At 28.6% G+C, this 15,471-nt stretch overlaps 2 protein-coding genes across 3 annotated transcripts; one reads left to right on the forward strand and one right to left on the reverse strand.

Moving 5' to 3' along the window:
* LOC107162507 (uncharacterized) lies at positions 1-4,409 on the reverse strand. Its single transcript, XM_015509451.2, has 4 exons — positions 4,260-4,409; positions 3,867-4,139; positions 2,027-2,211; positions 1-388 (listed from the first exon to the last, which is right to left on the reverse strand). The coding sequence occupies exons 2-4, from the start codon at positions 4,027-4,029 to the stop codon at positions 191-193; spliced, it is 546 nt and encodes a 181-aa protein (XP_015364937.2). The 5' UTR covers positions 4,030-4,139; positions 4,260-4,409; the 3' UTR covers positions 1-190.
* Positions 4,410-4,559: 150 nt separating this feature from the next.
* Positions 4,560-14,740, forward strand: LOC107162506 (importin beta11). 2 transcript variants are annotated; one of them, XM_015509449.2, is made up of 20 exons: positions 4,560-4,921; positions 5,770-5,927; positions 6,021-6,121; positions 6,184-6,297; positions 7,970-8,192; positions 8,278-8,449; positions 8,517-8,780; positions 9,025-9,180; positions 9,265-9,305; positions 9,380-9,562; positions 9,967-10,299; positions 10,385-10,549; positions 11,386-11,578; positions 11,646-11,725; positions 12,449-12,606; positions 12,721-12,817; positions 12,878-13,044; positions 13,113-13,205; positions 13,362-13,518; positions 13,647-14,740. In XM_015509449.2, exons 2-20 carry the CDS (start codon positions 5,799-5,801, stop codon positions 13,746-13,748), a joined length of 2,928 nt encoding a protein of 975 aa, XP_015364935.2. In that variant the 5' UTR covers positions 4,560-4,921; positions 5,770-5,798; the 3' UTR covers positions 13,749-14,740. The 2 variants fall into 2 exon arrangements, with proteins under 2 accessions (XP_015364935.2, XP_089077528.1); XM_089221402.1 differs by lacking the exon at positions 4,560-4,921 and adding an exon at positions 5,483-5,671.
* The last annotated feature ends 731 nt before the right edge of the window (positions 14,741-15,471 follow it).

The following is a 15,471-nucleotide window of genomic DNA, read 5'->3' on the forward strand; positions in this document are numbered from 1 at the left end:
TTTTAAGTTGGATGAAATTTATTATATGACTTATTATCAGTGTACTGAACTACTGACAATGGTAGGTACATTAATTTTCTAAACCATATTGTTTACGGTTATTGTAAAATATAATAACAAAGTAATGGGAATAATATATACATATAACAAAGTACACGTCAAAATTCAAAGTACCGTTTTTACTTTTTTTTTAAACAAAAGCAAAGTGTGCTGGATCAACTGGAGCGTGATAATCGTTGGGGTTGCTCATTCGACTTGTGAACCGGCTGTCCTTTCTGAATAGATGCGCCAAAGGCTTGTGAATGGGTTGCTTAGCTTTATCGTACTCGTACCGATTAACCGGCACGGACATACCGTTTGTGTTGTACAATGGATACTTGGCGCATAACTGCAAATACGAACACCAATAATTATACTTCTTATTCAGTTATGGATGTACTTATAATTGTTTAAGTAAGACATTTGAGGCTTTTGTACAGTTAAGGTATAGATTACAAAACATTATTCATCATTTAATATTTATTGCACAATATTTTTTGATAGTTTATAAGTTATCTGTGTTCTTTTAACGCTGGCTTTCTTTAGATATTTAAATTTATGTGTGAGTTATATAATAATAGGTATGTAATACATAGGTACGAATAGGGTGGGGCTTGGGGAGGCTAAACCTCCCTAATGTGAATTCAGCCCCATTGAAATTATTATGGTATATTAATGTAATTTTTGTAAAGAAAAATTAAAATATGAATAGTAGGATTGAAGCCCCCCCCCCCATTGAAATCTTCTAATTACGCCTAAATATATAAAATGTTTTAATTTAAAAAAATATATATATCTCGCTTTAAAATTTAAATATTATAAAAGAAGTCAATGTGAGAAAACAGATAATGTCCTAACTTTCCGTTTAATTATTGGTCATACTTAAGTATAATACTAAAGATACGAAACTACACAACATTGGTAAGACGAAAGTTTGGTATGCTGCGCGTGGGCTGTAGAGAGAAAACAAATAGTGAGCTGACAACTTCTTAATGAGTTAATAGAAAAGATTAAGTTAGCTAAATATTTGAAAATTAAGATGAAGTGTTGTAATAATTTAACTAGTTAAAATTGTATTTTATTATTTCATCAAGTTTCCACTTAATTGTTTAATTATTTATTATGTATGTTAGTATTGATTTATTTTTTAAAATAAGTTATTAAACTTCAAAAGGTACACTACATAAATTTAATGTAATATATATACATAACAAAGGACTACTATAAAATTTAAAAGCTGAAATTTGTTGAAGGGAAAAATGAAAATATACATACATAATATATATTCGTTAACTGGAAAAAAAAAAGGTATGATCGATTTTGGCGGAAAAGTGGAACACTCCATATACCTATATAGGATATAGCTCCACGTTTATCTTATTTATTTGATAATCGCTAGTTATCATAGATGTTTTAGGCATGGCTATGTAATATTGACAAGGCCATTAGAGCTTAGAGTGTCCAGAAGTCTAGATGTTTTAAAAATCTTACCAGGATTTCAATATGTCTGATAAATATAATTCGTCATTATAAATTTATATTGAAATTCATTCGATGGTTTTACACTTTTGTAGTATCTTTCATTTTCGTCATACTTATTTATTTAACACGGAGATTTTGAGTGTATTTTAAAATATTAAATAAGTAAAAAAGCCTATTTATTTTATAAATTTTATTCAGTTCAAATTAAAATATTATTAACAGTTATAAAATATTTGTTTGATTTATTGTTATGTAGTTTCTAAATTGTTAATCATTTATATATATATATTTATTGTTCTATTGATGTAATAAAAATTTAAGAATTATATTGAGACCTAAACTGCTTCAGCAACACCTTAAACATTTTTTAAATTATTGATATATATATGATTATTATTTACAAAGATTCAATTAAAAGATGTTTTAGCACTAACACATTTAGATTTTTATAGAAAACAACTGAGTGGTTTTAATAATTTGTAAAAAAAATTATGCATCTACATACTTCTTCGTCCAGTTGTTCTCCTATTTCTTTTGGTTTGAACCCTTTGATTTTAAATGTATTATTGTATGTTGTTTCAAATTGTCTGTTTTGATCATAAAGGGACTTTGATTTAGCTGCCAAATCATTCATGACTTTTTCAGTCATTGTTTTCCACAAATATTCTTCAAATTCTTTCTTTTTTCTCTCTTAAAACAAACAATTTATAAGATTGATTTTTTCTATACACACATCGCGTTATTAATTGATTGTTCTGTTTAAAATTGTTATCGATATTAATTTTGTGAATTCAAATTATTTCACACCTTTAAATTTTTTTTGCAATTCATAAAAATTATACTGAGACACACAACTATAACGTGGTTACATGATAATAAGAATATAATATCAATATATATATAGAACAAAACTTATTGTAATCTCATGTATAAGTGTATAACATATTATATATAACACCATCAAAACAATACTATTTCCATTATTTTATTTCAATATTACCTGTCATTCTTATCAGGCATATCGCATTAAATTAAAATAAGTTGCACTCAACCACTAACCAGTACCATTGGCCTTTAAATATCATATTATATGTGATTTCAGTACCAATTCGTCAAATAACGAAATAAGAGAGATAAAAATGTAAATAAATGAAAAAAAAATGCATATAGGTACATAACAAAAGAATAAATTTAATATAATATAAAATTAGAACCGACAAGGTGACAAACAATATAATTCATCAAAAAAAGTTAAAAAAATTAGATATCTTCAATTATAAATTAATTAGTTGAGTGGAGTGGTACGCGGTTGCCTCGTAAAATATAGGTCCACTATTCAGCTTATCTACCTACACTTAAAAGTTTAAATATTAAATAGATTTATTTTTAACTACTATTCCTAAAATGGATAAATAATATTTAAAAATATAATATTTTTAAAAGAAAACGGTGTTTTGAAAATATGTTTTTTAAAACATTAATACTTTTTGAAAAAATGAGTAGTTTATAAAAAAAATCACCTGGTCGTACATTATCATATTATTACATATTATGTAATTTACAAATACTAAATATTAATTTATTTTACCGCTTACACGTGCTTGATAGTAGTAGGGGTTGTGTTGGCGGCTTGTTCCTTTTAGAACTATATTCGAATGGGTCATCGACCTCCCTGCTACACAAAATGTGTTTTTACGTATTTCTGCGCTGTATATTACCTACAAAAGCTACACTATATGTCCGCAATATGTACCCCCCCCCCACCCCCACTACCACAAAAAAAAACAAAATTTTTAAATTGTATATGGAATCAAAACTCTTCATAAATATTTTAGTTAATAATGTTACCCCTCCCTTTAATTTCCGTACATGTGAGGCATAAAATATGGTATTATTAGTTTATCGTTGATCATAGTCGATGGTTTTTAGGATTGTAGGAATATTTTACACTTTTACAAACAAGAAACAACTGAAAATGATTTTCCAAAAATGTCAACTACCTTCGGTCCAACTACCTTTGTAATAGGCCTAAATTTCGATGGTTCTTTAAAAAAAGTTTTTATTAAAATAGGCTACCTCAGAAAAAAGACTAAAATACTTATTGAGTACATATTATCGAATAATGAAGGGAATTACTAAAAAATTTAATATATTTCTGCCTATTCTATATACCATCCCAGGTTTAGTAAACTCAAGTCATCTCAATTCCAGGTGTCTTCCACGGCCGACGATCGTCAATAAAAATATCCACTTAAAATGTGATTTCGATATCGGCTTTACATAATATGCAGGTACATATACCTAATGAGATTTACGGTGAAATTATCATAATAAGTAATAATAACCTTTATCATTTAGTGGTTTTTCATCGACTGTCTTAGGTAGCCCGTAAGTCTCGTGCGTAATCGACTGCCGGGCACGCTCATTTTCGCCTCCTGGCATCTCGAACGTCTGCCGCCGGCTACTGTTCTTGTGCGGTCTGAGAACCGTTTCCTTATCGATAGACATTTTATAGGTACAACAGTTGTACTTTGTTGTATAATATTATCAGATACTTAAATTGGAATCAAAAATACCATCTACCTATAAATGGTGAGGTGGCAGAAACAATCGTAACACTGTAAGAGTATATGGTATAGGTAATTTAGTAATATTATTGTACAATAAAATAATTGTTTGTATTTTAATAGGTACCATCTACATTCTCCTAGGTACACGGTAAATACTAAATTATTTACCTTTATGGTTGGATTATAAACAAACGAATTAACGAAAATCTCGTCTCCGTCACCACGGGTACCAAGCGCCACCGCCGTCACTGGTATAGCCATAGAACAGTATAGCACAACTTGAGTGGTATACAACTGGTATCGATCATACGCTCTCGCTGGTTTAGGAACCACTGGCGGACCGTAAATACCGTCGCGCACTCGCGTACTGGAATGAGGTTAGGATTAATAAACGTCCGTAAAAAACATACGACCAACCACTATTAGTCGCCTCTCGTCAAAACACTCAAAACTATGGTCTGTGCTCTGCTCACTAATCAGTAATCAGTTATAGCCACTGCCATCGACGACAACACAAGTACACGACGCGAACATTGAACGCCGCATTACAATAATATTATATAATTCATACCACTACTTCTGCCAACTAATATTAATAATTAAGTATTTTATCGATATTCGATAACCGTCGGCGCGAGTTGTCGTGTAATCATTGCTGCTGCTTGCGGAGTTATTTAGTATTTACAATTTACACACGACACTACGACAGAGTCGTCTTGAAAACGTGCGTGGTGCTCGAGTTCTGTGTGGGTGTGCGAAAGTGTGCGATGACGATCTGTTCACGAATATTCTGTTGATCACGCCTTGTTGGATAATAACCGACCAGCCAGGTACCCCCCTAATATTTTCTATATTACCAGCCACGATCCCTCAATCCGTATCCGTAAATAAGTAGCCGGTTTTTCGGGGGGTGGGGTCGTTTTTCCGATATTTTATTTCTGGTGTTCACAATCCGTCAAGGGGTGCACTCATTAGAGAACGTTCAGTTCTGTAAATTTAGTGTAGAAACTTGCGTTTATTTTGGTTTGTCAAATCAATCATTCATCGCATGTCCTAGCCTTCGATCAATGATGTAGTATGAACAATTGATTCCTAGATGAACAATTCCTTTATTTTGGTGTAATTATTTTTTTGAGAAAAATACAAGTGACACAACTTTATTAACATATGTTTCTTATCTTTGGACAACAATTGTTTCATAGATTCACAATATCGGCTACAGAGTTTAATCTTAGTAACGTCCAAGGTTCAACTATTCAATTATTATTTACCTAAAAAATACTCAAATTTTGTTATTAAATGTAGGTGGATTGTTAGTTATTAGTTTATTACTGATAGCACCATCATCATATGATTCAATTGATACTGGAGCTTGTGTTATGAATGACTCAACACGATTTTACTGTTTCTGTCCGCAAGTCAACAAAAATTTCAAATGTTCAAAATCCAGTTTTACCTATTTAGAATTTTATGAGATACATGTCAATAATTAATTCCAAACTAAAATTTTTAAGCATATTTGTTTCAATTGTAATTTTTTGTTAGGTTTTAGTTATTTTATCATTATAATAGATATCTAGGTATCTGTTAAATAATAATGTTTTTTTTTTCTGTGCATGTTGTCATATATGATACAAATTGCAATAGATTTGTAGATCAAAACTTATTATATTTTCAGATTAATATTGTTAACTGTACAATATCAAAATGGAAATTGAACAGTTGGTTTATGAAACACTCCTGCAGGCTAGTAGTCAACATCCTGATATGTTAAAACCTGCTGAACAAAAACTTAAAGAATGGGAAGTGGAACCAGGATTTTATTCAGTGTTATTTGTAAGATATGATTTTTCTATGACTTAAATTAATTTGACTTTTCGTAATAGTTATAAGTACCTACATATAGAGTGTATATTTATTGATTTTCAGAGAATATTTTCAAATCAATCATTGGATTTAAATGTACGGTGGATGTCTATTCTATATTTTAAACAAGGTGTAGAAAAATATTGGAGAAAAAACATTCAACAGTATGTACTTATTATACAGCATTAAGTTAATCATTTATTAAAATCATTTATTTCCTTTATAGTGGCATTTCCGAAGAAGAAAAAGTTACTCTAAGAAAAATGTTACTAACAAATTTATCAGAACCTGTTCCTCGACTTGCTACTCAAGTCAGTGTGATTATTGGCAGAGTTGCAAGGTAATTTTTTTCGCAGTGGCTATTTTCACGTCCGACTTGAAACTATGTATTTTCACGTCCTGTCCTCTGATATTGTCCCCTGTCCCCAAAAATCAGCTGCTGGGAAGGTCTCGTGATTGGATGTAATATTAATACTGAGAGTATAACTGATATCAACTGCCATAAATGATAAGTGCCATATTTTAAAAGTATATTATAGATATAATATAATAATATAACAACATTTTCCGCATAAATTTAAATATTTAAATAATATAATTATTATATACTTATTTGTATAAGAGCAGTATGATATAGATTTGTATAGTACGAAAATCTTTTTTTTTGTATTAAAACGAATCAATATAAAATTATTTGAAATGGTAATATATATAGCAATTATGAATTAAAAATGGAATTACCAGTGACATTTTATTGATGTTTTGATGATTATAGTTATATGACTTTTAGACTGTAGTATACATTGACTACACAACTGACAACTGACTTAGTCATAATTTGTATTATTTTATTACACAATTGACATATTTATTATATACATTTTTTTAATTCCACAAAATGGACAACTATGTAAATGCTGAAAATCAAGTAAGACTGTCTATGAATTTGTTTATTTATATAAAGTTAATATTATTTAAATGTATGCGAGAAATGTTATATTATTATATTTTAGATATAATATACTTTTAAAATATGGCACTTATCATTTATGGTAGTTGATATCAGTGTTATACTATCAGTATTAATATTACGACTAATCAGGGAACAGGACGTGAAAATACATAGTTTCACGTCGGACGTGAAAATAGCCACTGCAAATTTTTTTATATATATTTTAATACTTAAGTAATAAAAAATTAAAGGTGTTAGGTAGTACATTCATTCAAGAAGGAGAATAAATCTTGCTAATAATAATTATTTAAATCTTTTATCTTAATGTTATTATGATATATGATTATACCGTTTATTATTATTTAAATAAAATGTTTTTAGTAGTTTTGAATATAATTTAAAATAGACATCATTCAGAACTTTTATATAGTAATTGAACTTTCAAAAATGAATTCTTTCCATTCCTTGAACATTTTTTTAAATAGAATTAACACCATATCATGTTGATACTGTATAAGCATTCATCCGTTTTAAAAAAAATCTTGACAATTTTTAGATAAATTAATGTGTATATCTGATTAAAATAGTTTTAAAGATCTAATAATATATAATTTTCACCATTTAATGCGAATTGCAAAGATAAGTAATTATCTGTGAAAATTAGGGAAAGTTTTTTATTTAAAAGTTATAGCATTTTTAATGTACCTATCAAATTCTTTATGGGCGTCTGAAGTTGACTATTTTTTTTTTATTTGAGTTATGCATCTAGGAGCTAAAAATGTGCAATAAATTGTTAATATTTTATTTTTGCATAAGTAATTTTAAAAATATAAAGAATTGGCAGCTACATGAAGCTATTTATAACATATAAACTAAACACTAATATAATGTACCTAATTTATTAGTAACTAGCAGTTTTCAAGCAATGTAAGGAAAACAAATTTTAAGTTGGAAAATTGATTGGTCTACCCCTCCCCCTCTCACTAATGAATTGTTGTTCTAGGCAGCTTTTATAGATATGTAAAGTTGATCGTAAAATGTTATCTTTTACAATTTTCAGGTTGGATTGGCCATATGATTGGGGAGATTTAATGCCAGAACTTATAGAACGTATTAAATATGATCCACAAAATCGTGCATTGTTATCTATGCATCATGTGGTCAAATCATTGGCAGGCAAACGATTGTATGATAGTATAAGAATTTTCCAAGATGCTTCCTGCCAACTATTTCCAAATTTTTATAGTCATTGGGAACAAAGAACTGATGCTTTCATCAAAGAGGTAAATTCTATAAATAAATTAATACATTATTACAAATTTTATAATATTGTATTACAAATTTAATTTAATGTTTTTTTACATACAGATGGAACATGGAAATGCATCACCTCCAGTGGCTAAACTTTTGGAAGATGCATTTTATACCCAAAAGATTTTGTCCAACTTTGTGTTATATGGTTTTAAATCTCCTTATCCAAGTGATGTCAAACAATTTATTTTGGCTATTTTCAATAAAGTTCGGCATATTATTGCTTGTCGTAAGTTAATTTAAACTTAGAAATGAAATTATTGAATTAAAATTGTAAATTATTTTATTATTTTTAGGTGCTTATTATCCTGATTTAGTTGAAAAATTTGTATGCCGTATGTTTAAAATGCTAATGGCAATCTTAGAAGATCATCCAGCTGAATATCTGGATTTCATTCAACCAACTGTTGAACTAGCTTATTTCTATGGTTTTACTGCCGATGGAAATTCTGTTGTATTTGAGAGATTCTTAATACAACTTTTTAACTTAACCAAATTAATATTAATTTGTCCTCAATATAAATTACCACGTACAAATGGTCCTATTTGTCAAATAGATGGTAAGCTATTTTAAAAAATAATAGTGATCATTGAATCATAAACTTAAAAATAAAATAAAATTATAAATATATCTCTTAAATAACAATATCAAATATGCTATTATAAAACATTAAAAGTTTAATTTAAATAATGCCATATTGCTATATCAATATTTTATATCATAACTTATTCAATCAAGTATAATTTTGTGACATTAGTTTTGGTATAGAATACTTAATATAGTATAGTTTAATACTGTTTTAGAAAATGCAAAACGAGTATCAGCTTTAGCAGTACAACATAAAGCTTCTGTATTTAAATCTGACAGATTAATGATTATGTGTCAACAATTAATATATAAATATTTTTTACTAACACCAGCTGAGTTAGAAACATGGGATAGTGATCCTGAAATGTTTGGTAAGAAGTTAATTATAAGTTATAACCATTAATTAATTTATTACCATTTTTAATTAAATTATAATTATTTATTTATTATTACAGCTACTGATGAAGTAGGAGAATATTGGAAGTACAATTTAAAAGTAAATATTTTTTTGGATATTAACTTAGTGTTTTAACAAATATAATTTATACAAATAAATTTCATTTTTTTTAGGCGTGTACAGAATCATTGTTTATGTCATTATTTCATGAGTTCAGGGAACTATTGACACCTAGACTTGCAGCAACTATTGAGTCAAATAGAGAGTTTGTTGACCCTACTAATTTAGAAGCAGTTTTAAAAAAAGATGCCATTTATAATGCATTTGGGCTTACTGCATTTGAGATGTTTGATATTGTAAGCATAAAAATATTATAAATTAAGTAAAGATTGATTTTAAAAAAATTGTATCAATTTTTAACATGATTTATGATCATATTGTCCATCGCACATTAATTAGCCTATTCTCTTAAACTTCAGGTTCAGCTATTTTTTTTTTCATTTGAACTATCAATAAAATAATACTTTGTTGCAGTTAATATATTAAAAAAATTATTAATTTATTATTTAGTATGATATATGACAATGGTGGGTATCATAAATGTTTGAGAATAATACAGATAGGTGCTTACATTTTCCAATCAAATTGCACAAAAACTCTCTCATGTGTTAAAATTTATTATTCCAAAATATGTTACTTTTAAGTAAAGTTATCCAAAAAAATTGACATATTTTTTGATTTTGTTTGTTGTTGTTATTAGATAAATTTTGATGATTGGTTTAATACAACATTGCGTCAAGAGTTAATGCAATCTCATGGTCATTCACGTGTATTGAAGAGACGTGTTGCGTGGTTGATTGGTCAATGGCTAACAGTTCGACTGAACCCTGAATATAGACCTGAACTATATAATATTCTTATTGGACTTTTAAACCCTGAACAAGATATGGCCGTTCGTTTAGCTGCGACGTCTACTTTACGTTGTGCAATTGATGACTTTGATTTTAGTTCTGAGCATTTTATTGAATACTTAGAACCAATGGCATTTTCGTTATATAAACTTTTAGTTAGTGTCCGAGAATGTGACACAAAGGTATTAACTTGTCAACTATATATTCTAAATTTTATAAACATATTTAATATATCATTTATTTATTCGTGTTATGTTTATGTTTCAGTTAAATGTGCTACATGTCATGTCATTTATGGTTGAACGATTAGGTCCGATGGTAGAACCTTATTTCGATTCTTTACTTCAGTACTTGCCAAAACTATGGACAGATTCAGATGACCATCATATGTTACGGTGTGCAATTATTTCCACTTTGACACAAATTGTACGAGTAAGTAGTATAATGATTAACTTAATAACCATATTATTTTTTTGTCTTGCAAAAGATTACAAAAACAAAAACTGGTTAGGTTAGTTTCATTGGGGTAGATGTTTTTCTAAAAGCTTTTATTTACTTTAACCTAGTGTTATGTGCTTTTATTCATCAGGGCTGGCGCTACCTTTTGTGAGGCTCTGGGAAAAACTTATGCAACCAATAACCTTAGTCACCTATAGTCTATAGTGTCTATACTAACTGCTTGCGCATTACATCAACAGCGCCGCCATCGTTTATTATACACTAAAAATGATAATGAATAATTACAAACATGCATACAATATTAACAAATACTATCCTCCTTTGATGAGCCGCTGAGCCGACTTCTCGGGCCGACCGGAGTCCGCCACCCTTGCCATCCCGTTCCAGATTGCCCCTCTGTCCGCGGTCCTCCTTCCGTCACTTCATAGCTTGTCTGCTAGGCTTCTTCTGCCTGTCTGGCCCTCTCTTCCTCTTCTTTGAGAGTCAGATGTTCAACCATCTTGTAAAAGATCCTGAATGTCTCTTCCGCGTTGTAAAGAACATCGGCCTTAACTGAGTGATCCAACGGCAAGTCCTCGAAAGCAGGGCCGCAGAGAATGGCCGGCATGTCCTCAACAGCTGGTGGGTGGCCTAGGCGCCCGCCAAGCTCCTCCCTTAGACCGCTCCAATACTGGCACTCAAAAAGGGTGTGGTTAACGGTGTCTGCGTCACTGTTGCAATGATGAAGTTACTTATCTAGTTAATATAGAAGTCTGTGATTTAATATAAGTTGCTTTTACATTATATATCATGTAATTTTATAATTTTAGGCCATCCGAACAAAAAGTGCTGAACTGACCTCATTCCTAGTTCCTATTATTCGATATAGTGTTGACATTAAAGAAAAAGCATACATTTATTTACAAGAAGATGGTCTTGAACTGTTATTATCTTACATTGAATCGTGTGCAACATATAATGATGACATGCTTAGTTTAATCAATTATCTTCTTCCATTGTTAGGTAAGCATGGTGTTAGAGTTTTTTCTATTTAAATTAATTTTATTATTAACGATTGTTTTAATAACAGATTACTCTACTGAACATCTAAAAACTGGCCTAATGATACTTGAAGCATATGTTTTAATTGCACCAGATAAGGTCATATCGGTAAGTATTATTTACCGTCATCTAACATTAATGTCTAGATATATATATATAAAATATTATTAATTAATAAATGTCAAATTTTTTAAACTTTTCTTTGATAAATTATTAAGAGGACGCTACACCCGCATGTGTTGTCTTCGTCTTACAAGTACGTAACATTGCAAAGACTGTTTAGCGCGGGGAAAGAACCAAAAAGGCTACAGTCATAACTAAGAAACGAAATTCTCACCACAGATAAAAGGGAATTTCGACTGTGCAACGTTGTTTTTATTTTTTTGATATTAGAACTGAAAAAAAAAGTTATTCGATTTTTAAAAACGCAAAAATAATGAATTTTGAAACAATAAGAACTTTTTTTCTATTTGTGATATCGAAAAATTGAAAACAACAGTGCACAGTTAATGTTCTCCTTATTATGTGGTGAAAATTTTGTTTCTTAGTTATAACTGTAGCCTTCCTGGTTCTTTCCTGCGCGAAACAGTTTTTGCAATGTTACGCACTTGTAAGACAGAGACAACATATGCGGGTGTAGCGTCTCCTCATAACATTTATTTAATTATATTAATTTCACTATTGTTTTTACTTTATTTTTTAAGTTTTTTTTTTGTATTTAAAGAGTATTATCAATAATTAATAAATATTAAAGTTTATAATTATTAATTATAAGCTATAATATTTTTGCAAATTATATTTTTTTTCAACAACCAAAATTTTTTTTTTTAGGAATATGGTACTCAATTATTTAACTTAACTTCATCTTTAATGAATGATTTAAAAGATGAAGGAATTGTTTGTATATTATCATTGTATGAAACAATTATAAAAGTAAATTTACCACAAACTATTGAGTTAATGATGGTCATTTTGGGACAGAACTTAAAGTAAGATATATTAAATAAGTTTTGAAAGGCATACTCAATGTAAAAATGAAAATTATGTTTATAGATAAATTATAAGGAATACTTTTAGTTTATAAAAATATACTTGTTTTTCAGGTGTTTATGTGCTGGTGAAATAAGTTCGACTGTACATAGTTGCCGGTTATCTTTAGTTTCTAGAGTTATATTAAATGATTCAAGTATTTTTATAAAAGTAAATAATTTTTAATTTTGATTTACCTATAAGTTATTTTAAACGATTATTTGTTTTTAGGTTGTAGAACATTTATGTCTGACTGAAAATGGAAATTTAATGAATTTTGATAATGTACTTAATAGAATAATTGAAGTTTGGTTAGAACGAATGAATCAAATTGTGCAAAATGATAGAAGAAAATTATTAGGCCTTGCTTTAGCATCACTTTTAACTTGTCAAAAAAAGTAAGTTATTCATTTTGTTTGTTTTAATTTATTGTTCATAATGTTATATATTGTTTATTTTGTTTTAGACCAATTTTAGAATTATTTAAAGAAATCATAACTGTGTGTGTAGAAATTTTAAATGACATTATGAGAAAGACTGATGATGGAATATATGCAGAGTGAGTAGATTATTAATTTTGTAATTTTCAATGTAAAATAATAGGATAAATATGGTTTTATCATTATAAAGAAAAATGTATTTTGTTTTATGTTTAACTTATAAAATATTGCATGTATTCGTATATTATATTAGATTTACTTGTTTGTTTAAATAGTTCCATGTTAATGACTGACGATTGCTCCAATGTAAGCTCACGGGCAAATTCCGAATGCGAATATCAGTATGAAACTGAACACAATGAACGTCAAAGATGCCTGTCGCTCAAAGACCCTGTTCACTGCATACCATTCCATAAATATCTGCAATCTCAAGTAAGTAAACATCATCTTGGTGCTATTATTGTTCCGAGTGGTATTTTACCAGCTGTAAAATGTATACTCACTGATGTTAATGAAACAAATAATTCAATTACTAATAAGAACTTTTGATTGCTTCACAGTTGTTGACTTTACAAAATCAAATTGGAGAACAGCAATTCCAAGGTGTTCTCATGTCTAAGGTGGACAATAATATACTTGAACAACTCTACGTGTATATGTAATATGCGAGAGTAGATGAAAGCTACATGCCTCGTTCTTCCACTCAGCTTAAATTGTATTTTTATATTATAACTATGTTATATTATACATTTTCTAACATAACTGTTGGATGTGTAGTTTCATGTAACATAAGTACATAACCCAGTTTGGAAATATTTGAAAAAGACGTTATTGTTTAATTCTTTTTTTTTCACAACTATTTTTTATAAAGATTTATCGGATCAGTGGTACATGTATCATGTTACATAGTTACTATGAATATTTCAGTATCTGATTACTTAGTTAAGCATATCACATTCACCACTACAATTATACATTTTTAGTAGTTTGCCATTGACCCTATAAGAATAATATATACTAGTCATTAATGAATAGTATGAAAGTTAATTAATTTTAATTATTATGCTATTGATGGTAACAACAAACTGTAAACTTTTAAAGTCTGTTTGCATGTATTTTTTTATTTTGTCACTGAAAATGGTTTTATCAATAATGTGTAGTTGGACCAGTACAAATATCACCTTAGTAAATTTTACATTTGCTTAGTTTCTAGTATTATTATTGCTGTTATTATCTCGGTTACCAATACGTTATTCTGTTCAACAGCGTTCGTTGAACAGAAAAATTGCTAGACGTTATCTAACTAATTTTATATGTGAATATGTGATAACATTTTGTCTTATGTTTAATTTTTGATGGTTTTAAGTAAACAATTTGTTGCTGTTAAAAATGTTATTCAAGTGTTTATTCTTTTTATTATTAAAAAAAATAATTAATAATGCATGTATTTATGTATAAGTATATTATAATAATTATACTGTTAATGATTTTATTTTTATGTTCTCTCCGGTTTGGACTCGCGGCGAAACAATTTGTATAGAGTCGTGTAATTTAAAATTTTTATGACAACATATTTTAAATAACTATGAGACATAACATCTAATTCAAAACAATAAATAATATTCTATGAAATAATAAATAAACATTATTAGTATGTTTTTATGATAATTTACACATTATTATAACTTACAAAGTTGTATGTTGAGTACTTGTCAGGTATTATTTCCTACTCATACATCTTCAAAATAATAATATTGCGGTCAATAATAGTTATTTATTAGCTCAAAATTTAAAGTTAATGAAATCTATTGGCATTAAAATAGTTCTAATCTGAGAAATATTCTATTTATATCACCCACTAAATTCCCACAATCCAATGGTACCAAATTGTTTAAAATATACCTACAGCCACATCATACACTAAGAGGCCCAATCATCATCCTATTTTTATAATTTAACTATCAAATGCAAAGCAATGCATCTACAAATAATTAATACAATTTTTAATAATTTATTTTTACGTTTTGAAGTAAATTTTGGCTGCAGTGACTTACAGTGGACACCCATCTAAAAAATCGATATATGTATAGGACCCTGCTTGTCTAATGATATAGAACAAAAAAAGTACAATTAAATTCACATAATGTACGTATTTATGGTGTTATTATGTTAACTTTTATAAGTTTAAAAGTTGCAACAATTCATAAAGCTATGATACAATGAAATTAAATACTTTCATAATATATAAAGTATATATTTGCAAAATTTTCTAAATTTCAACGATGATAATCATAAGCTGCTACAACCATAGGTGTGCGCACGGGGCGAGCCGGGTGAGCTCCGACTCGACCGGAATCTTTTATGGGGCATATAATAATATAATTT

This window comes from Diuraphis noxia, unplaced genomic scaffold (assembly GCF_037042655.1).
Source record: "Diuraphis noxia isolate RWA-SAM2 unplaced genomic scaffold, SU_Dnox_SAM2 contig0002, whole genome shotgun sequence".
Classification (NCBI taxonomy): Eukaryota; Metazoa; Arthropoda; class Insecta; order Hemiptera; family Aphididae; genus Diuraphis; species Diuraphis noxia.

Coding starts and splice junctions, on each gene's coding strand:
- LOC107162506 (XM_015509449.2), top strand. CDS start 5,799: ATGGAAATTGAACAGTTGGTTTATGAAACACTCCTGCAGGCTAGTAGT. Junction 9,563..9,966: donor CATTTGAGATGTTTGATATT/GTAAGCATAAAA, acceptor TGTTGTTATTAG/ATAAATTTTGATGATTGGTT. Junction 11,579..11,645: donor TTATCTTCTTCCATTGTTAG/GTAAGCATGGTG, acceptor TTTTAATAACAG/ATTACTCTACTGAACATCTA.
- LOC107162507 (XM_015509451.2), bottom strand. CDS start 4,029: ATGTCTATCGATAAGGAAACGGTTCTCAGACCGCACAAGAACAGTAGC. Junction 2,212..3,866: donor AAAACCACTAAATGATAAAG/GTTATTATTACT, acceptor GTTTGTTTTAAG/AGAGAAAAAAGAAAGAATTT. Junction 389..2,026: donor GAGAACAACTGGACGAAGAA/GTATGTAGATGC, acceptor TCGTATTTGCAG/TTATGCGCCAAGTATCCATT.